The sequence below is a fragment of the Cyanistes caeruleus genome, chromosome 4, assembly GCF_971803275.1.
Source record: "Cyanistes caeruleus chromosome 4, bCyaCae1.hap1.1, whole genome shotgun sequence".
NCBI lineage: Eukaryota > Metazoa > Chordata > Aves > Passeriformes > Paridae > Cyanistes > Cyanistes caeruleus.
In genome coordinates this window covers 31,107,588-31,129,020 of record NC_141704.1, presented here as the reverse complement: position 1 = coordinate 31,129,020, position 21,433 = coordinate 31,107,588, and the positions used below count along the sequence as shown (strand labels likewise).

At 42.4% G+C, this 21,433-nt stretch overlaps 1 protein-coding gene across 9 annotated transcripts in view; it reads left to right on the top strand.

Moving 5' to 3' along the window:
• RBFOX2 (RNA binding fox-1 homolog 2) overlaps positions 1–21,433 on the top strand; it is a 170,796-nt gene that overhangs the window by 30,302 nt on the left and 119,061 nt on the right. For 7 of the 9 annotated variants that reach the window (XM_086887328.1, XM_086887332.1, XM_086887330.1 and 4 more), the window contains exon 2: positions 4,703–4,753. The exons of the other annotated variants lie outside the window; for them this stretch is intronic. In XM_086887328.1, coding sequence (XP_086743454.1) covers positions 4,703–4,753 — 51 coding nt within the window. The remainder of the gene's footprint in view (positions 1–4,702; positions 4,754–21,433) is intronic. 9 annotated transcript variants of the gene reach the window in all.

The following is a 21,433-nucleotide window of genomic DNA, read 5'->3' as shown; positions in this document are numbered from 1 at the left end:
GCTCTAAAAAAGCGGCTTCTGTTTGTCTAGTACAAGTCTCTGATAAATGTGTAGCTTGTGCTATCTCATCACTTCAAAATCCCATTTTGCTTTTGGGAGGAACAAGTAATTTCTTGTTGCTTTTTTTTTCATTGCTCTGTGCAGTTGAAGGGTTTCTGGCTTTCTGGTGCAGGGGCTCTCCCTTGTCACTTCTTTCCAAGCCACCAGGCTGCTGCACCACCCGTTGCTGTTGGGGGCAGCCAGAGCAGAGACAGATGAGCTGTTCCTGTGAGTTTTGCTGCTGCTGTTCAGAACCCAGCGGGTGGTTATGGAACTTGAAAGGACTACATTAACTTCACTCCACTTTTCCTGGCATTGTCATGAAAGCAGGAATGCTGCAGATCCAGAGAAGAGATTGCTTGGTCATGTTTCTGAGATTATCTTTGCAATGGAAAGGACTCAGCACTTCAAGCTGAAGCTGGGATTCAGCAGAATTGATTTTCTGGCTGGGAGAAATGGGGACGAACTCTCTAAGCTAATGGTTCCTACGAGCAAAGTTTCAATCTACAGACTTTGGGTTTAATTCAGCTGTCAGGAAACAGTTGCTGATCAGGCCTCAGTGATTGTTGCATCTGGCAAAATGGCAAGTTGTGATGTAAAACTGATTCATTCTGGGGTCAGGTTAGTCCAAAAATAGGATTATTGAATTTTTAAGCTAAAATTTATTTTTAATTTTAAGAAATGTGTAGAAGGACTTTCAGACTTTCCATTATGTGTTAGAGCTGTGATGTTTCCCCTAGAGGAATCACTTTATTCCAGTCCTTTGAGGCCTTTCATAAGCTAGTGCCAGCAGAGATGATCACTTTAATGGCGTCTTGGTTTATTCACAGTTCCTTATGTTTTTAAGATGTGTCTAATTCAGCAGCTCTTAGAATTTTTTGAGTTGATAGGTATCAAAAACCCCAAAAATTCTGAAGCCTGGCTGTTCTGCTCTGGCAGAAGCATCTACTTTGAACTTCAGTCGTCTGCAAATGACTGTGCTGAGTTTATCTTCTGACCTGAGGCAGTACCGTTGACTTGCAGTTTGTGGCAGACCTTACTACTGCAAGTGCCAGTGGAAGAGGTCTTGTGTTAGCAAGGCTGGGAAATTAAAGAATGGGAAAACTTTGAAATAAAGGGGTGATAAAGACTTAGTGGATTTTACTGAGTTGTGACTTTTATCCTGTCAAATCTAGTTGGCCTGCACAGAGGCTTTCACTGGGGTACAGCCACAATGGTCACATCCTTGGTTCCATATCCTATGGAAGTGTGGAAGCCCATGTGTGAGATCATCCATATGGTTTGAATAAAATCCCAATATGTGTTGCAGAAAGCTGATTTATGGTATTAGCTTCTAGTTTTATTCTCCCTACTCTAAAGCAAATTGCAGTACCTGAGAAATGCCTTTCAGTGGTAAACAAAGTAATGAAATATCTCAGTGGCAGTTTCATTTGATTTTGCAGGCTAGTGTCACCTAACTCAATTTCTTTATGAATGTCTAGTTGCATGCTGGCATTGAAAGAGAATGTAATTGGCAGGAGGGAGCTGTGCAAAAGAGATGGAGTTATCTGGGGAATCCCTCTCCCATCGGGCTGCTGCCAGTAGGCAGGTTCCCTCTATGTTTGTGGTGTGTACTTATCTGTGTCAAACCTTTCCCTCTTTCTTTCTCACTTCCATTTTGTGAGATTAGTTTTGTTTTGTGCAGTCAGAAGAGGAGATTGAGCTGTATCCCCATCCTCTGCTGCCTTGGATTGCCTAGCAGGCAGGGGTTTTCTGTCTGGATGTTGCTGGGCTGTGCTGTTCCAGTTGCAGGAGTTTAACGCTTTCACTTCTTGCTCTGTTTAGTTTTCAACAAAGGACAACTCCGTATGGAATAATCATGCAGCAGGCCCCAGATTCACCATTAGTGACCTGTAAAATTGCCAGCACTGGAGATTATTGGCAGGAGACGGTTTCCCTAGGCGCTTCCTGCCTTCTCTTGGAGAGTTAAGTTCAATTAGAGCAATGATACGCACAGCGGGGATTTTGCAAAGAGTCCAGTACTTGGTGGTAGCATTGCTGTATGAAAGGCAAAGAGATATCTTTGGCCTTTTTGTGACCTTAATGCTCCAGCTGCTGCCCTCTTTCTAACCTCTGCTATCTTGGAACTCTCACTAATGTAATGCTCTTTCACCTCTCCTTTTACCTCCTGATGCAGCCATATCTCTCAGACATTTTTAGCCTGCATATTCTGTGAGGTTTGTCTTCCAAAAAATAAAGCATGGATTGTGGGATGTGTGCCATTTCCCCCTCCATTCCATTTTTTTTGTTTCTTTCTGGTTTCTTACGTGCTGTGGGCTGTCCTCAGATCTCTGTAATTATCTTTGTCTTCACACTTTTGTGATTTGATTCTACTCAAAACTGTTCTGTTTCTAGATGTGGTTTCTTGGATTCCAGGTTCTTTGATTTCAGGAAATCTCATAAAGTTCAGTTCTGTCTCTTTTCTGCCACAGCCTCATGATGACAGTCCCTCTTACTAGTCCCTTATGTGAAGAGCATCATCCTGAAACTAACAATTTCGTTTTCCTTTTTTACAACTTTCAACTTGCATTCACTGCCCTTATCTTTAGTATCTGTAAAGGAAGCTTGTCCATTAATTCCTTATTCTCTGTGTGGAAATCCTTCTGGTTTTCAGGGTGTTGGGAGAGGCTTGCACAGGAACTTGTCTGAGATACTGACCTTGCAGGTGTGTGTATAAGTACTGTTAAAAGCATGCCTGGAATAGAAGACCATCTGTCTTGCTACAGGGTGGATGTTTATGGTATTTAAGACATACATTGGTAAACTGTAGTTTGTGGGATAAACAATCACAGTGCTTATAAGGTGTACTTACACTGGGGGAGAAAAAGACAAACTGTGTGTTTTCATCATGGCGTTGTTTTTTCTTACTTAAGTTCATAGTTAAAACCTGAAAGCTTTGGGTGGTGCTGTAGTTGAGGGTCTCCATTTGCTTCTTCCAACTTCTATCTTTCCTTCTGTTTCTGAATCGTTTGTGGAGTTTTGTGCTTAACCTGCTTTCTGGCTGTGTTAGTATTTGAGAAGAATGTACTCACACGGTGGCCAGCCTAATTAATTACTGTTAATCCCCAAAAATTGGCTGCCAAAAGTTTTGTTGTCCTTGAAGCTTTCATACTGTGCATGCTACTGTAGCATGAGAGCATGAGGAGAGGGTGAATGTTTCCTGGCGGGTTTCCACAGAGAATCCCCTGGGCAGAATTGAAGTAAAGAGGAAGAGAGGGAGGATGGATACAAACTCTAAATAGCATTGGTAGTCTTTGCACTGAAATATTTAGCACCTTGCTTTTCAGCAAGAATTGTGTTAAAGTGTTTTGTGTAAACTGAAATTGTGCCAGTGGCCACATGCCCTGTGTAGGGTAGTAGATCTCTCTCTGGTAGGAGCTGGCCTTTTACTCAAATGTCCCAAGCACAAAACCTAAAACATCTCAAACTCTTTCCCAACAGTGATTGTACATTTCAGTCAGCTTCATGCCCATAATGTATTGATTTGCTTTTGACAATCTGAGATTGTTTTGCTGTGTTTTGTCAGGGCCTCTCTCTCCTTCCTCTCCTTCCCCAAGAGCTGCTGGAGAAAGTACAGAGCTGACTTAGAGTTCCTCCTCATAAGTCGTAACAGGAGATAGACTTAAAAATTGTGGAGGGTGGCTGTTTCCTTTCCTCCTCCTCCTTCTCCTCCTCCTAGCATTCTTCTGGGAGTTGCTTGTGAATGCACAGGGGTACCAGGGTGGAATTGATACAGACTTTGTCTAGTTTAGTTTATCCTCTCCTCAGACAGAAAGACGCATGCCTGAGGCATGTGAGTGCCCTTTCCCCATTCCAAAGAGGATGTGTTGGAGGGAGAGGAACCAAAAACACATTAAGAAACAGAAATAAACATTTAGGAAGTATTATGTTATCTTCATCCCCACTGCACTGCTAAAATAGAGATGGGTCTGGGAATTTTTCTGGGAATGGAGAAATTCCAGAAATGTTGGAGGTTCATATATTCCCGCAGAGCAGGATGATGGAGCTGCCAATATCACAAAATGTGTAGGCTCAGAGCCCCTTCTGAGCTGAAGAAATAAGGCCTAGAGGATTGATTTCCTGCTGGGAGTGTTGAGGTATTGCACAGGCTTACTGGGGTGTTTGAAGTTGCATTGACTGCTTTTTAAGTTCATATTAAACTATTAATATAGTTTTGAAAAGGAAAAATATGACACATTTACAGCTAATGTTTAGGGAAACATTTCTTCAAGACTGGGTGAGGTGCATCATAACGTCTGTAATTTTATGTTCTGTTTTGTTCAGTTTTCATGATAGTAAATGTGTTTGCATATAAAATATTTTTGGAAAAGGACCAAAATTATACATAACTGATATTACAGAGGGTAGAGTAGGATTTGTTTATGCTTATTTTATGGCTTTGATTTTTTTTTTTTTCTTCTGCACAATTTGACATATGCAGTTGAAAATAAATTTTAGGTGTATTGGCTTACATGGAAAAAAGGAAGTTGGCAGAATACTTTGGTTCGTTCTTCCCCCATTTCATGCAGGTTCTTGTCTTTGGCTGAGTTAAGGCAGGCCTATATTTTCTTGCTTTCTATTCCTTGTAACCCCTACCTTTGCTCTTTGTTTTCTTGTCTTGCAGAGCGAGCCTCTGACTTCAGGTTATCATGGATATCCAGCAAGAGACAATCAAGTAAGTGTCTGATTGCAGTAAATGCATGTGTCCGTGCATCTCTGTACGCTTAGGGGTGTTTTGTCTGACAGCTTCCTGGCTCTCCTGTGATGGAAATAGTTTTTTTCTATTGTGGATTGTTTGTGGAGACATATGTGATTAATTGAATGGGTTTTTATGGCTTCCAGCAGTATGTGGCAAGGCGCCTGGTAAGGGGTTAAATATCATCCACATTACCAACAGCTCAGAAAATTCTTGATTCTTAAAAATGCCACAGCTTAGAATCTCTGTCCTAAACTCCCCCTGTATCTCCTCAGTGTTAATGAATGTAGATGTTCAGTGCCAGTACATGCTTGGCCCTGTTTTATACTTATTGCTGTAATTCTGGCATCTGGGGAGAAAAACAACACTGAGTTTTTGTGAGAGTCTGATTTGCTGGTGGAGTAGGGAATGACACATCCTATTGGGTTGTTTCTAATATCTGTGAACTTGTCTTGCATTCCTTTCAAGTCCTGGAGGGCCCCTGCTCCTTGCTCTTATTCAGGATGCTCTCCTACAGCAGTAAAAATGACACTGTTCAGTGCTCTGCATCTGTAAGCGTTCTCTTGCCTCCTGACAGAAGACAGAGAAATCCCAGTTGATGAATTTGTACGATAGAAGGAGGAGATGCTTTGGAACAAATGAAATTTAATGGTTGTAAGAAACAACTGTCACACATTAAATCTCCCTTCTTAGAATGAAGTTTTTTTCAGTGTTCTGCAGTGCTACTGCAAAGCAGAGTATGAACCGGTGTAGCAGGAAATTAATATGCACGGAAAATCAATAATGCAGCACATTTCAGTAATGTGCAAATAACAAAACCAAAATCAAATTCTTTAATACTCTCAGGTACTGCTATATAAAGAAAGCGATTTTCATCATCTCTTGATGAGGTCTGGGTATATGTAATAACAGCTTAATGGGAGATGTTTGTATGAAGGAAGTGCAGCATAGTACAGCCTCAGCAACTGAAGAGCTTAAATCTTTGGTGCTTGGTATGTGTGGTGTATGAGTTTATAGGAGGAAATTATTCAGAATGTCTTCTGGGATATATAACTGCTAACTAGCACAAATAAATACTACACACTGGGATGCTGTGAGAATTGTGTTCCTACTCTGTCTAGGCTAAGTGAGGTAAGCTAGGCTGCAAGGCAGAACCAGTCAGATTCTTAAAGTGGTTCATATCTGCTTTTGGCTTTCCCATTCTGGTAGCACCTTTTGTACCCTATTTTGGTGCTTCACTTTACCTGTATATTTAGGGGTGTTTTAGGGTGTTTATACCTACCAGTATATCCCACTTCACAGATTTCCTCTTTCTCATCCCATAAGAACTCTTCTGATTTCAAAGTCCAGAACTGCTATTGCTGGCTGGTTGCCAGATCAGCAGAGATGGGCATGGGAAGCTGTACTACAGCCAATGTGTGAAATGAGAATTACAGCCTGGACAGCCCTGGGGAGCTTTATGTGGGTGAGCACAGGGAGTAATGAATGTTAGCAAGTGTGTACATGTATTTTGGATGGCAGAGAGCTTTATGGAATTTTCTTGGAGAACAAACAGCTGCAGTTTAACTTATGTGTTTTCATTTAGCAAATGCTTGTAAAAATATTTTTTGGCTGGTTTTTGTTTGTTTTGTTTTTTTTCTTCCTGCTCTCTACAACATTTTGGTCTGTAGTAAGTATTTGTTCTTCTGTCTTGCTTGTGTCCCTGAAGCAGCTTAAATTCAGATCTGGTTTTCACTAATGAGGTTTCAAGGCTTTTAGCTAATCTGATTGCAAGCCTCTAACTTGATAGCAGCAGAAAAAGAAGTCTTCTGTTGCCACAGGCTGGGGCTGGTGTGGGAGAATCAGCAATGGCTGATCTATCACCTGCCTTCTTGCACTGCAAAAGGAGGAGGTGGTGTGGGGAATATGTGTAGGGGGTCCTCACCCTGTAACAAAGTAATTACTGAGATACAGGAGCAGTTGTGTTGGATTTCCTCAAATTAGGGGCTTGATTTCAGCTGGTGAGGGTAAGTCAGTGTATCGTGCTCTTCCCCATTGTTTTTCTTTACTGTAAGTACTTGTACTGTGGTTTTTTCCCCCCATTATTTTCTTAAGGAGAAATAGCAAAGGAGAGCTTATTTTTAGGGCTTTTCATCCTGTGACCACAGTAGTCAGATTGTGACTAGCCCTTTTTTTCACTTTATGTAGTCTCCTACTCCTCCTTCACTTGTTTGAATGCGTTTTTCGTTCCTCCAGGCTCTGAATGCCGTTAATTGCTGGCTGCAAACCTTTCACTGTGCTGTTTTTACACCCTCTAGTGGTTAAACCATACCCAGATGTTCCGGATTATTGGGGTTTTTATTCCTGACAGTGGGAAATGTGTGATTGGTTTGAGTCCTCACTTTGGCCATTTGGGAATGCTTAGGTCTCCAGAACAGAGTTTATTTTGTATCTTTTCCCAAGTATTTAAGTATTCTGTTGTCATCATGCAGGGGTAACAGTACTGAAACAAATGAGATGGGTTCATGTTGAGGCTCTTTATCTCAGAATCCTGGTCTTGTATGATTGCTTTATGATAACCCAAAGCTCTGTGTTGTTGTGCAGCCCCCTTGTTCCTCACCTGCCCTGCTTGAGTGCTGGCTTGCTGGACTTTTTGTGGTGATAGGACCTGGGGAGCATGTGTGCTAAATCATTATTGTATGAGTTTGCCTAAAAAGAGGCTTTATTTTGCCAAGGAGTTGCACTACTGCATCTATGTTACAGTCCTGTAAGGAGCTTGAGAGCTCCTGTGGGACTGTTCTCAGAATTCAAGGTTTGCTCTGTGGATGCCTAGTGAACATTCAGGAATGGCAGGACACCCTTCCTTTTCCCAGAGCTAGGCTGATGGCAGGGACAAAGCTTGTGGTAACAGGAAAATGAGGGAACATTGGTGTAACATAGTGTAACATTGCTAACTGAGATGACAACCAGGTCTTTTGCTGAGGAGAGCTTATTCCCTGGGGACTATTCAGTTTTTCATCCCTCTGTTAGGTCTGCCAACAAAATCGTATTTCTTTTTTTGTAATGCAAGCGCCTGCCTAACAGGCAGTGAACCAAGACTTCCTTGCTTCATTTCCCAAGCTGTGACAAACAGCTCTGAGGTACTTTGAGTTGGTCTCTACATGGAAAATGACTGGTACAGCTATACTGATACAGCTTTTACATACAGACAAACTCATCAAGAATACATATTCTCCTTCCAGAAGGCTGTTCCATGCTAACTGTGCCAGCTTATTTTTTATATAGACAAGACCTATATTATATTGCTCTAGTGCTTTTCATGTCCAAATTTATTAGACATGATATCTGAGATTTGTTAGAGTGCCAAATACTGGCACTTCTGTGGCAGAATTTTGCAGCTGCACAGAATAATTTTGTTCCCCAACAGGAAGCAAAATGAGCAAGAACACCTTGTTTTGCTGCTACTGATGGGAAGAGAGGAGAGAGAGTTTATGGAAGCAGGAGGTAATTTCACACACCAGAACTGGGTCAGGATGTTAGAGCTATTATACCTCTTCTGTTATGGAAAGTGATTCTCAGCTATCACAACGGGTTAGGATATTGGTTTGAAGCCTCTTTTAAAAGCTTGTACTTTCCTAAGTACAGTTCTTAAATCAAACTGGGACATTGGCTTGGTACTAATGTGGTGGAAACGTCATTACCTATCACAAGTGACACTTCCTTCAACAGCTTAATTTCGGTGGCTTGTTTTCCATCTGAGCACTCACCAGCCCTGACCTGTTGTTCTCCTGTATGTAGATGAGGCTGCAGCCCAAGGTAGTGGCTGCCTATGGCAACTACTAGGAACAGCTTTATCAGTATCCTCTCAGTTTTGAGTTCAAGCTTAAGGTGAAATGCTGTTAAATCATCTCCAATTGTCAGCCTTTTCCCCAGGGTCTTTACTCACTTGCTGCATTGGAATATCTGACGGGGCATCGAAGGCTCCAGGCGGATGTGTGCGCTGCCTTCCCTGGGGCCGCAAGCTGGTGAGGGGAAACTGAACAGCACTGGTGGCAGCCTCTGAGAACAGGAAGCCTCCCCATTGCTTTTTTTCCTCCCTATTTGTTTTCTTTGCCCAGTCCCTTCTGATGTGGGGAGTTTGGCAAGGAAGACCTTCATCCTGAGATGTGACGGGTGGGTGAGGGCTCCTGTGGGGAGGCAGGACAGCAGGTCACCAAGCTTCCTGTTGTAGCTGCCTGCATAGAGGCACTGCTGCTCATTGGTGGTCTCTTGGCAGCAAGCAGCAGGGATCTCAACAGGATTCATAGGGGGAAACCTGTCCTTTTTCAGCTGAAAAGTGTGAATTTAGGAATATTGCCACAACTTGATTAGCATCTAGGTGGCTCAACACTGATTGGGATATCCACACAAAAAATCTCTTGATTTAGTACCAACAGACTTGAGATGCTCTTGCCATGAAGCAAATAAAAATGTCATCCTGGAGGAAAATGGTTTGGTCACTTGTTTGTTTTCACTTCTACCATGATAGCACCAACCACAGTCTCTTTAGTGCCCTGCTTGGTCAGTTTTGTAACAAAGACTCCCTGTCTCAAAGTTCAAATCTAAGTAGTCTTCCTGATAGGTTTTAGTTTTTAATTTCTTTTCCTCCTAGTAACTGTCCATGAAAATAAACCTTTCCTTGTGTATGTTATGTGGCTCTGTAGCCTGTGAGGTAATGACAGTGGAAGTATTAAGTTATTCAGGAGCTAGAAAGGAGCATGGTTTGTGTGGTTTTGGGTTGTTTGTTGCTTACACTCTTCATTTGAAAAGTGCATTTAATACAAATTTTTAAACTCAGGAGCAGAGAGAGGTTCTAGAGAGGTTCAAATAAAATTTTAATACCATACTCTGTGAGTACACAGCCAAGACAAAGATCAGGAAGCTTCTGAGATCCTCCATATAAAATGGAGAGGACCCGGCTTGTTGTTCCTAGTACTTTTGAGGAGTCCCTCTTGGCTTGAAAGCAATCAAACCAAAATTTGGGATGGGACCAAGCTAATGAGGGAAAACGGCTCTAAGTGCTTTCTTTATGTTTAAAATTAGGTGGATTAGGATAAGTCTGCCAAATCTGCTGTGTCCTGGCTTCTACAGCCTCTCTTTAGGCAAGCAGTGAAACGTTTCCACAGCGTCCTAGACAGGACTGACACGATATTCTATTACTGACCTAACTGCAGTGTCCCATAGAAAATAATGAGCTTTATTTCAGAGAATGTAGTCTGGGAAAAAATGTCCAATGTATTCAGGAGGTGAGAAGCATCTGTGAGGCAGCTGCAGACAAGGGGGCTCAGGAGTGTTTAGTGGGAGAACTGCTGGGATGTTACTGCTTCTCGAAGCTATGGAGAGTTTGGGCCAGTTCAGGTGTGCTTGTGGAAAACAGTTTAACACTGGAGGAGGAAGGAACTTGAGAAGTCCTTTACCAGATTGGGTCAGACGCTACTTAAAACTCTCAGTACATTCAGAAGGTAAAAACATGTTGAGAGAGTGAAGAGAGTTAAAACAATGTAAAATGTGATATGTGAGAAGGAAAATAGAGAACAGAATGTTAAGCTAAAAACTGAAGGAGGAGTTGGTTACAGATTGAAGTTTAAACAGTTAAGAATGAGTTGGAAAAGCAAGATCCACTGAGACTAATCTGGTGATACATCTCCCTTGAATCCAGAACTGTCTTGATCAAATCTTGCTTGAAGTGATCTTGCTAGATCACTTGAAGCATGAAGAAGTGGTTCCTTGTTTTCTCAAGCCCAGACTATATCCCTGAGAAGCTGCAGGAAAGATACAGTAAGTGGGATTAAAAAAACAGTTGTAAGACATAAACCACCAAATAGGTTAGCTTGGTTATAAACCAGTTCTGGAATTTCACTCTGAACCTAGTCTCTGTGCTTATATTGGCCACATTCCCCCAGATGTCTCCTTTCCTTTGTTTAGCTTATTTCCTAGCAAACCTCTTAAATAATACAGCAAGTATGATGTCTTGCAGTTGACATGAGTCTTGCAAGTAGATCACTCTAGCTATATATTTATTCCTCTCTTCCTTCATGTCTGCTGCCTTTCTAATCTCTGAATACAAGGCACGGAATCCTTTCCTTGCAGAGCCCTGAATACCTTCCATAAACACATCCAGTGAACTCCATACCAGTGCATGCCTTTCTCATAATCAATAGCAAAAGATAATAAGTAACCACGTGGAAAAAAGTTGTAAGAGAAGAAATAGTTAAGGAGTGCACCTAATTCAGATACATGGGAAGACTTCCTCGAAGTAAGCTCTTTAAGCCCTATAAACAGCTTTTCAAGGGAAGTAACAAATACCTTGCTGATGAATAGTCCAGCCAAAGCTCTGGGGTTGTAAGGCGTTGGCAGGAAATGGGCTTGGATGATGTAATACAAATTCCTTTCATGTTTGGGTCCTCTGATTCAAGCAATTTCTCATCTCTGTTTAGGGGTTAAGGAGTGGGGATGTGAGTCATCCTTGATAGAGTACCAGGAGTCCACTTTTTCTCCTCTGATGACCATATGAGTGTTACTCCATGTCTGTCTTGGAGGTTCCCAAGCCCCTCAGTTCCTTTGGCAGCAGGGACAGCATCTTGTTTAGATTTTCCCTTCTGAATGATTACGCCAGAGTGTAGCATGTGTGTTGGAAGTAGTCTGGATCAGTTGTAGGACTAAAACCAAATGGTGCAGAGAAAATGGCCTGTTGATAGCTACGATATCCTACTGAGGGCATGAAAGCAGCTACTCCAGGTCAGACAGAAGGTCTCTGCCTTCCAGTGTTCTGGCTTTGACAGTGTCTAATAGCAAGTACTTAAAACAGAGGGAGCCGCGCCAAGATTCGGTGATACTTCCCCTCTTCTGTGCTCTTGAAGCAATCCTGTGGCTTTGGGATTTCCTGGCTATAGATTTTTATTCTTTTTTAAAGTCACCTGTGATAGATTTTTTTTTTCTTTATTGAATTTCTCTAAATGGTTTTGGAGCCTGTCTAAACCTTTGGCATCCACAGCGTCCTGTGGCAACAAGTCCCTGCTTTAGGTGTTTTTTGTGGGGAAAAAGTTCTTCCCTACATCATTAACTTGAAACTGAGGTGCTTTTAAAGCTCTCGGGCCAGCGGGAACTTGGGATCCTCAGTGCACACACACACACACACACACACACACACACACACACACGTACATATATATATGTATAGTTTTTTGCTTTTAAACCGCTGTGCAGCTGTTATTTCTAGGTACCCAAAGGTGCCGCAGGGCGTTGCTGACGGACAAGCCGTGCTCTTGGGAGCCTTGTCTCTGGCTTGTGTTGCCGAGCCGAGCCGTGCTGGCGGGGGTGGCCCGCGGGGCCGGGCGGCGCTGGCGCTGCGCTGCCGGGAGAGGGCAGCCGGCTCACGGCCAGCGCTGCCCGCCCCGCCCCGCCCCGCCCGCGGCCCGGGCCCGCCGCCTCGGGCTGCCCCGCACAGCACAGCCCTGCCCGGCACAGCCCTGCCCGGCACAGCCCAGCACAGCCACGGACACACGCGGCTCGGCCTCTGCGAGCGAGTGGGGCTGTTTCTGGAACGCCTCGTAGGTGTTTCTGGAACGCCTCTTCTGGGCGAGGGAAGTTGTGTTTAGAGGGCTGGGGAGAGGGCAGCCCTTTCATGGACCTGTGCTGGCGTTTGGTGGTGGAAAAGGTTTCCACAAAAGTCTTTGATCTGTGAGCAGAAGCATCATCCGGGGGGGGCGTGTAGGGGGAGGAGTGCTCCTAATAGATTTGTGTTTAGAGGAGAGCCTAAGTAGGCACTCTGCAGGCTTTGCTGGCCCGAGCTGGTTTCTTCCAGAGGGAAGGCTGCTGCCCAGCACCGCTGCTGCTCAGAGGGCACGGCAGAAGGTGGTCTTCTCCTTTGTGCTGCAGTGGTGGGTTTTCTCCAGTTTCATACACATCATGAAATCTCACAGCTTTCAAGTGAATGAAGAGCATGTATGTGAAAAAATATTATTCTTGCATCTTAATTTTTTTTTAAAGGCGGCTAGAGATCCAGAGAAATTCAATTGGTTAGTGTAGCTACAGAATGTGGAAAGATGCTGAGAAAGATCAGATGCTTATGGTCAGATCCTTTACTACAGGAAATTAAGCCAACAGCAGACATACATTGCTAATTTTTAAGGGCTAATCATGTCAGATCAATTTAGTTTTTTTGTTTGACATGGCAGCAGGCCTGGCAGACAGAGAAAGCTACTGGCTTTGGACATAGTCCCACATGACCTTTACATAAACTAGACAAATGAAAGGTGAAATTAAGAAGGGGCTGAATGCCTCATTGGAAAACCGTATGTGGAGCAATTATATCCTGCTTTTCTGTGTGTGTGTGTGTCTGATCTGGAGTCCTAACATGGTCTGGTTTGACTGCTCTGCTGTTCTCTACTGCTCATCACAATTGAGGGTCATAAAACAGTGACTTAAAATATGTATGTGCAGGGGCTGGCAGCATTTGGAAGGTAGGATTAGAAGCTGGAAAGATCACAGTAAATTGCAGAAATGCCCTGAAATCCAACAATGTGAAATTAAACAAAACCAAGCTGTATTAACAAAAGGAACTGTATATGCAATATCAATGGAGACTAACTGGCTAAGCACTAATATACAAGGAAGGATCTGGGGTCATAGGAGATAACAAACTGAGTATGTGGTGCTGGTTTTTGTGGTCTTGAAAACCTGGAATACATTTCCAGGTGTGTCAAGTAACTGCAGAAGGCAGTTATTCTTTGCAGCTTAGTACAGCAAGTGGAGCACTGTACCTACTTTAAGCACTTCAGGATGTACACAGGTGAAATCTGGAAAAATTCCAGGAAAGAACAAGAAAAAGGAGGCTCAGAGAACTGACACAGTAGGGAAATAACAACCTTGTTCCTTCCTTTAAAAAAGACAGAGTAGAAAATATGGAGGATGGGGATTATTTACTGTGTCCATTGAAGACAGCTTAATTGGTATCAAGAAAGGCTTAAATTGAATATTGTGGAGTAAACCAACATTTTCTGATTCAATGTAGTGAAATAGTGGAAGGCTAATTTAGGGGATCAGAGTTCCAGTTTCTAGGAGTGTGTAATAACAAGTTAGGCAATTCCTGATGGATGTTTGTCTAAACATGCTCTGTGCCTTCTCTGAGCATGGAGGACCTCTTGTCTCTCCTGCCCTGTATTTGAGTTACTTTGTGACAGTCAAAAGCCAGTTGTTATCACTGACACTATTCTACAGCAACATGACTGCTCTTTCTCTGTTTTTCTTGTTTGGTTGTTTTTTTTTTTTTTTTGTGTGTGTGTCTAAATTGTAATTCTTTGCTCCTATATGATCTTAAAAGTGCCCAAGATCCTTTCTTTGTGACAGCTGTCTCAGCTCTGTTTCTTCCTGAGCTTGCTTATTACTCAAATGGTGCAGGGTATTCAGCATCTCTGAGTCAGTCCTTCGCTCTGTCTCACAGTATAATATCTACTGTGTATGAACCTTGGATTGGCCTGATCTTTTGATTTCCCTTTAACTTCCCTGGTCAGATTTCCATTATAAAAATGTTTAGAAGAGAGATTATTATTATTATTTTTCTTTAATTAACATAAACAAACCTGTCCTTACTACCCTACCTGCATGAAGAAAGGACTGAGAGGATTCAGGAGGAGCGTTTCCTTGGGCTGGGCAGGGAGCGTGCTTCTCCCTGCCTGCGGCTGAGATCTGCTGTGGGAGGGCAGCCTGTGCTGCCTGAGCCTTACCCCAAGTACAGCAGCTGCTTCTGCACCCTGCCCGTGCCGGCTGCATCAGTGGGACCCCGAGTAAATGAATGGGATTGCTTTCTGTTCTGCTGACTTCTCCTGCATGGTGAGTGAGCAGCTCTGCGTTGGCTGGGGAAGGATGCTGTGTGCAAGCAGCCTAACTCAGCGAGCTGCGCAGATGCTCCTGAGAATACCTGGTGGATGGAAGATGGTTTCATTCTTCTTAGTATTAAGGGAGAGCTATTTCCAGCAGTAGCATAATGTTGCTCAGAGCAGGCATTTACCAGATGGTTTCAGTTCCCCCGAGGTTTTGGATGTGAAAGGGAAGGGGCCAGGAACACACTTTTGATTCATTCCATTAGTAGATTAATCGGCACTGTCCTGGCTTAATAAGTCTCTTAGATTTCCCAGTGGAAATGGCACATGTAATTCTGCCCAGGTCATGCTCTGCACCCCTGTGTTGAAGCTTTCACAGCAAGACGCTGTGCTGCTGCAGGCAACATTTGCAAAGCAAGACTGGGGAGGGGGGAAGGGGCAGGTTTTTTCATGGAGGGAGAGGTGAAAAAAATCTTTTTAGTAGAAACTGTTAAATAATGCTTGTGGGAGTGAAATAGGTTGTGGGAGTGTGCTTGAATTCTGTGTTTTGGTGGGGATGTATTTAAAAAAAAATCTTGCAGTGGTAATCTGATGTTAAGAGGCTTTTTTTGTCCCCCCCTTCCATTCTGTATTAATTGCCAGCTAGATTGTGTTTTCCAGGAAGTCTGTGATTAGAGGACAAGGGTGCTCTTCCTGATAAAGGTCAGAGGCTGCTGTCTCCAGAGGCTGTCGATAAAATGATGAGAACTGTCTCATGAATTCTGACTGAAAACCTCAACAGATGCTGTGCTGCTATTTACTTGGGGCTGAGGGTGGGCAGTCCCCCATGACCTGTCTCTTCCCACCTCTGTTTCCAAAGGCCAGCCAATTGTTGGGGAGTGAATTTAGTTGCTGCTGCTGCTGCCCACACAAGAGGTTTGTAGCTCATGGTGTTTTAGGAGGAATCAGTGTTTTTAACTCTTGGTACCTGTGGATTTCAAGAAGCTGCGCTCTGATGTCACAGCAGCACCAAGCTGGCTTGCTGCCAGGCCCAATAAATGTTTAGCAAAAGGATTGCATCTAATGAGACCCATTGAAATTCCTTTGTAGCTGATCTTGTTGAGGAGACACTTCAGGTACTATCAGCAAACACATCTTTGTGTTTTCTAGTCCATTGTTCCTGCTACACCTGGAGAGCGTGGGCTACTCTTTCTTACAGGTCAGGAGGACAGCAGTGGCTAATGTTGGCAACAGTTTGATCCTCATCCTTATTTCTAGGGCACCTGTCACCCTGGCTCCTTGCCATGGTCTCTCCAAGCTAAAACAGTGCTGCCCATTTCCAAGTGCTTGGAGAACAACATCTTGTTTTCCAGCCATTTATGGCAGCTAGCTCTGATCCTTCGCAGGGTCTGGAGGAAGACTGACAGGGGCCAAAGGAGTAAATGTCATGAGAGTCGAGCTTTCCGTTGAAAGCTGAGATAGAGATATTTTACATCCCGTGGTATATGTAGCCAGATTTAGGCTCCTTGGTATTTCCAGTAGAATGGCATTTCAGAACTGGGAGCTGAACTCTGACAGCAGCGTTGTCCCCAGTTGCTGTCAGCTTCACCCCAGACAGAGAACTGCTGTTTTGAGCAGCTGTTGCTGCGGAGCAGAGAACAAGAAAAATGATCGTCTCTGAAATAATTTGAAATAGACAGATAGAGCCAGCCATCTGAATTTCACTCAAGAATTAATCTAATCACTGTGTAATATGTTCTTACTGGTTTATCCTACCTAAAGGGCAAAGTTAACTACATTAAGCACAATTTGGAGCATTTGATTTCCTTCAGACTTAGACTTCGGATGCAGCTGACTATCTGCGTACGAATTTTGAGGTTTCTGGGTGTCTCTAATCCAGTTTGTAGTGACATTAGCATTAGATAACCATAGCAAGGCCTTTATCTGAAAGACAACCTGCATTCTTCAGGTCACACAAGGATGAAAAAAGATTGTTCTGGTCACTGTTGCTTTCTGGAAGTTTAGGAACAGGGAATAATGTAATATCTTGTTGCTTTGTTATCCAAGGGAATAGCTTCTCTAGCAGTTACAATACTTATCGGATGGTGTGGTTACACTTCAGAGCTTATATTTGGATTCAGATAAAATGGATTCAGATTTATATTTGATTATCTATTAGATTTATATATTGATTATATTCAGATTATATTTGGATTCAGATAATATTGCATAGGACCTAGGATGCAATAAATGCATGTGTTGATGAGCCATAGTTACTTCAAACCGTAAACCTCATCTAAACCAAGTGTGAGTTGCTACTCATTTGGTTTGTCTGTCTTAGGAATTGGAAGAGTAGGGAGGTTGCAATTAATATCTAATGGAAGAGTCTGATTTTGCCAGGATTTGGTCAGAAAATACAACAGAATGGAATTCATAGTACTGTTTATTTGGGTGTGAGGTTTTTTGTTTGTTTTTTTGTCATGGCTGCCTGTCGGAGAAAGAAGGTGGATGAGCCTTAATGTGGGCTCAGCTGAAGGTGTTTGAAGGACATAGTATGTGACCCCACAGACTGCAGTGATGCTGAAGATCAGATAGCTGGTATGCTCCCACGAGAGCCAAAATCCACCTGATTTAAGTACAATCACTGTCACAAATGCCAGTTTATTGGGACATCCCATGTTGCAAACTGTGGATGTTTTCAGTACTCACTGCGTGTGAGATCTGTTAAAAGATACATGTAGGTATCTATCTGTATGCCTCTTGGAAGTCCCATATCAAGTATATTCACTAAGAAGACTTTGAAGAATGGATTCTCTTTTGTTTATAAAGTGGGTGACCAGTAGTGCAGTTCGTCTTTAAAGGTACACACTTTGCTGAATTGTCTTATGCCCATAATTCCCCAAGGGACCAGTCAGATGGAGGGAGCTGTTTGCTGCGGCCATGAGAGTAATGGAGTTAGATGGTGGTGGCACAGGTATGGTTAAAGAGCGCTTTGCTCAGAGTGAGATCAGAAACAGAATTGCATTTCTGACAACTGACCTTTGCTGATCATTGTGAATTGAAGTTGGGGATATTATATTCTATAACTAAAATTTTCCGGTAGCGTTTCTGTCATCTTGAAATCTTCCTCTGTTTTTTATCTATTTATACCTCTTCCCTTATGCTTTATTAATGCCTTTTACATTTGAACAGTCTGCTGTTCCTTTATGTGGCTCGACAACTGCCAATACTCTTGTTGAAATATTTTGGTTTTAGTTCTGCTAATGGAGATTTTGCCTGGGTTTTCTTACTCCCGTTACGTAATGGAAGTAACTGCAGTCCCCGACACGTGTGTTTCGTCTCTTTCCACCCACCCGTACTTATCACAGGTTGATGCTGTGTTCCACTAAAGTCTTTTAGCAGTTTGGTTTTGTTGTTTTTCAGGAGATGTCATTCAGTGTTTATTGGTGTTACCTCTTCATTAGCTGCAGTCATTCCTTTCTTTGCTGATTATATCCTTGTGCCATTTCCCATGCTGAAGTCGTGTTTCAGGCATTCAGTTATTTTGTCTTCATTAGGTACATGAGGCTGCTAGGTAAAGTCAGGGTTATTCTTCTTCTCAGAGGGTCAAATAAAAGAATGTTATTTGAATAAAAGAAGAAATAAAGCATCTGTGACAATAAGGATAAAAAAAATGGGCAGAATGTAGTATTTGCTAGCTGGTTTCTTCCTTCTCATAGGTGTATTTACAGTTTACTACAGTTTACTTTGAGTCTCTCTAAGTTTAAGCAAATGCATTTTATACCCTTAAAAAGGGACATTAAAACCCAGTTTTCAACCCAAGCAATAAAGGATAGAATTTTATTCCTCTCTCTAGCAACTTTATTATCCCAGGATTTGTAAACTGCTTTCTAAGCCATAGTAAATTAGATCCCAGCAGTACAGGGCCTCTGTAGATAAATATAGTAGCCATTATACCTTGATATAGTCGTATTGCCTAGGAAAATACAACTGTTATTGAAAAGGAATTTGCTCAGGGCAAGAAGGTATCCATTACTTCCTGAATAACTCACTAACATTGTTAACCTTGCTTTGCACAAACAAGCCGGGAGGAGTCCCTTTCTGCAGGATGGTATTATTCTCCATCTGTATTCCCCTTTATCATCAACAGACCTAAACCAAAGTTTCAGCATATTGATAAATGCCTCTGTGGTCCAGGCAAGAGAGCTATGCCGTCTTCCCCTTTTCCTGCTGTTGAAATACTTTTATCTTCATACCCTTTCTTAATTTCTGGGATGTTGTGGTGCTGATGAATTGCTGATGCAGTACAGCCACTTGACATGGTAAACACAGAGACAAAAAAAAAAAGGTATAATTATGCTCCAGCTTAATTGATGAGGTTTTGGAAGCAGTTTCCTTCTTTGCTACCTGAATTCTCACACCTTGAATTGGATGCCAGCAGTTTATCCTCTGGTATAGCTTCCCTTGCAGACTAGGAAGAAATGAGTAGGAGCTGAGTTGTGGGGTTTTTTAATTTTTTTATTTATGACTTCCTCTTCAGAATCCAAAACCAAAGAAATACCCTATTTAGCACTGACAAGTGTAGGGCACGAAGTAAGGCAAGAATCTTTCTACCCTTTATCAGTTAAACTGAATATTGTACTCCTGATTTGACTCTAAAAATAGACTTTGGTTGAAATCTGATGCTGTGTAATAGCTTTCTGCTACTTCATAGGAAAACTGAAGGGAGATCAAACTTTTTTCCCTTTATGAAGGTATTAGGGCACTTATTAGCTAATCAGTCTTTAAAAAAAGATATATTTAAATACAAGGGTTGGAGCGTACTCTACTTCTCTCTTACAATGATCTGAATACATTTGCTACATGCCAGTTCAGTGTGGACTTCAGACTAGATCCATGTGTGATAGAATGCAGAAGATACAGCCTGAAAATCAAGGCTAGGGTGGCAACACCTGCAGCAGAGAAGCCTTTTCTTCTGTAGATGTTCAGCTTGCTAGATTCTCCTCAAAAGGTGTTGGAGGATTGCAGACTTCACTCCTGGTCCACCCATAGTAAGGCTAGGTAGGTAGCCTAGACAAGTATAATTCATGGAAATTCCCACTTGGCTCCCCAAATTCATGTTTGCTATATCCTGGGAGTGGCTGCATAGTCATTCTGTTTCTGCAGATGAATGCCCAAACTGGAGCTGTGAGAATTCCTTACATCTAAATGCTTGCATGCTCTTCAGTGTTTAACTTTGAATTCTCTGGCTTCACAATTTAGTTTTGTTCATGTGGGTGTTCTTGGTTTTAATTTAAAGGTGTATTTTTGGGAACATGTTTTCAGAGAAGTACCTTTCCTAGTTACTGAGCTTTTTTCTCTCTTGAAGAATTGACAATGCCTTCCAGAATAGTGCTCTTGAGCACAGTTGAGAGGAGAGGAAAATCCCAAACAAACTCGAAAAAGCTTTTCTTGGTATCCATTTCTTTTTTTTTTTTTCCTTATGTACTTGAATGATAAGCCTATGAATTGACATCTCCTGAAATTTATTTAAGGACTTAAATTTAATTACTGTGATAAGTCAGTAACAGGACAGTTCTTAAATATTGTTGGGTTTGTTTGCATGTCAGGATGCTTTATTGTTTCAGGCTTTCTGCTTTTTTTGGAAGATAAACTAGCCCTTGATAGGTTGTTTTTAAATAAGTAGTCTCTTCAAATCCTCTTGCTGGACCATACATGCAGAAGAGAAAACAGGGAATCCAGTCTTCTAGTAATGAAATGGGTTGCTCTATAAAAAAAATGTTGGGTTTTTTTTCCTTGTAATATGCCAATGTTTGGCTTATTTGCTTGGCAAAACATCCAGAGGAGTTGTGGTATTTTTCTGGATGATTTATTGTATGCACTTTGTATTCTTGCTTCCTTTCATAAACAGGATAATGCAGAGTGAAGCTTCCTATATTACTTTCGGATGCTGAGAGGAAATCTACCTTGTGGCTTAGAAATTCTGATAATCAGAGATAATCCAGGATCCTGAGCAGAGGCAGTCTCACAAATGAGCAGTACTCTGCTGCCAGGGTAGTCTCCAGCGGCACCCAATGGAGCAAACCAACCTCAAAGAAGATCCTCTTATCTCCATATAGGAGCTGCATGTGTGCCCAGGGCTGCCTTCTGTGCCTCTCCCCAGATAGCTTCCAGCCCCATCTCTAATCTTCTTTCAAAAAACCAAAACAAACCCCAAATAAAAATCAACCAATCAAACCAAATAAAACCCCCCAAGACACAAGGCATGCCCAAACCCACGACTAGCAGAGGTCTGATTCTCCTGTTGTCTTCCTGGAACCTTCTGCTGGAGTTAGATAAGCCATGGAAAGCAGCCACTGAACTGGAGAAACTTCCCTCTGGGCGCCATAGAGCATGTTGTTGTTCCAGTCTCCAGTCAGACCTTTTGTAGATGGTTCTTGAAGTGTTTGCCATAGTAGGGCAATGATTGAGTCTTCATCCTCAGTCTGAATCTAGCTTCTGCATAAAATGTGGACACTGATTATGGCTTTTGGCTTTGAGGAACTGCTTTCCTTCAGTTTGAAATTAAATTTCCCTCTTCAGCCTGCTGCAATCTCATGCCTTCAGCAGTAGTGCTGCTTTCCTGATGCAGTCTTCTGGTATGATGGAGGTTGGCCTAACTCAGCAAGCAGCACCAAGGTTTAATAAAAACTGGCTGCAAGAAACACCTGTATTTGTAGTTGCCATTGTGTCACAGTTGTACTTTTGCCCTTATGGCAGTTTTAATGTTAGTGCTGGAGTAAGGGCTTATTAGGGCTCCAAGTGCAGGTGATGCAGTTCATAGCAGATTGCAGACTTTGCC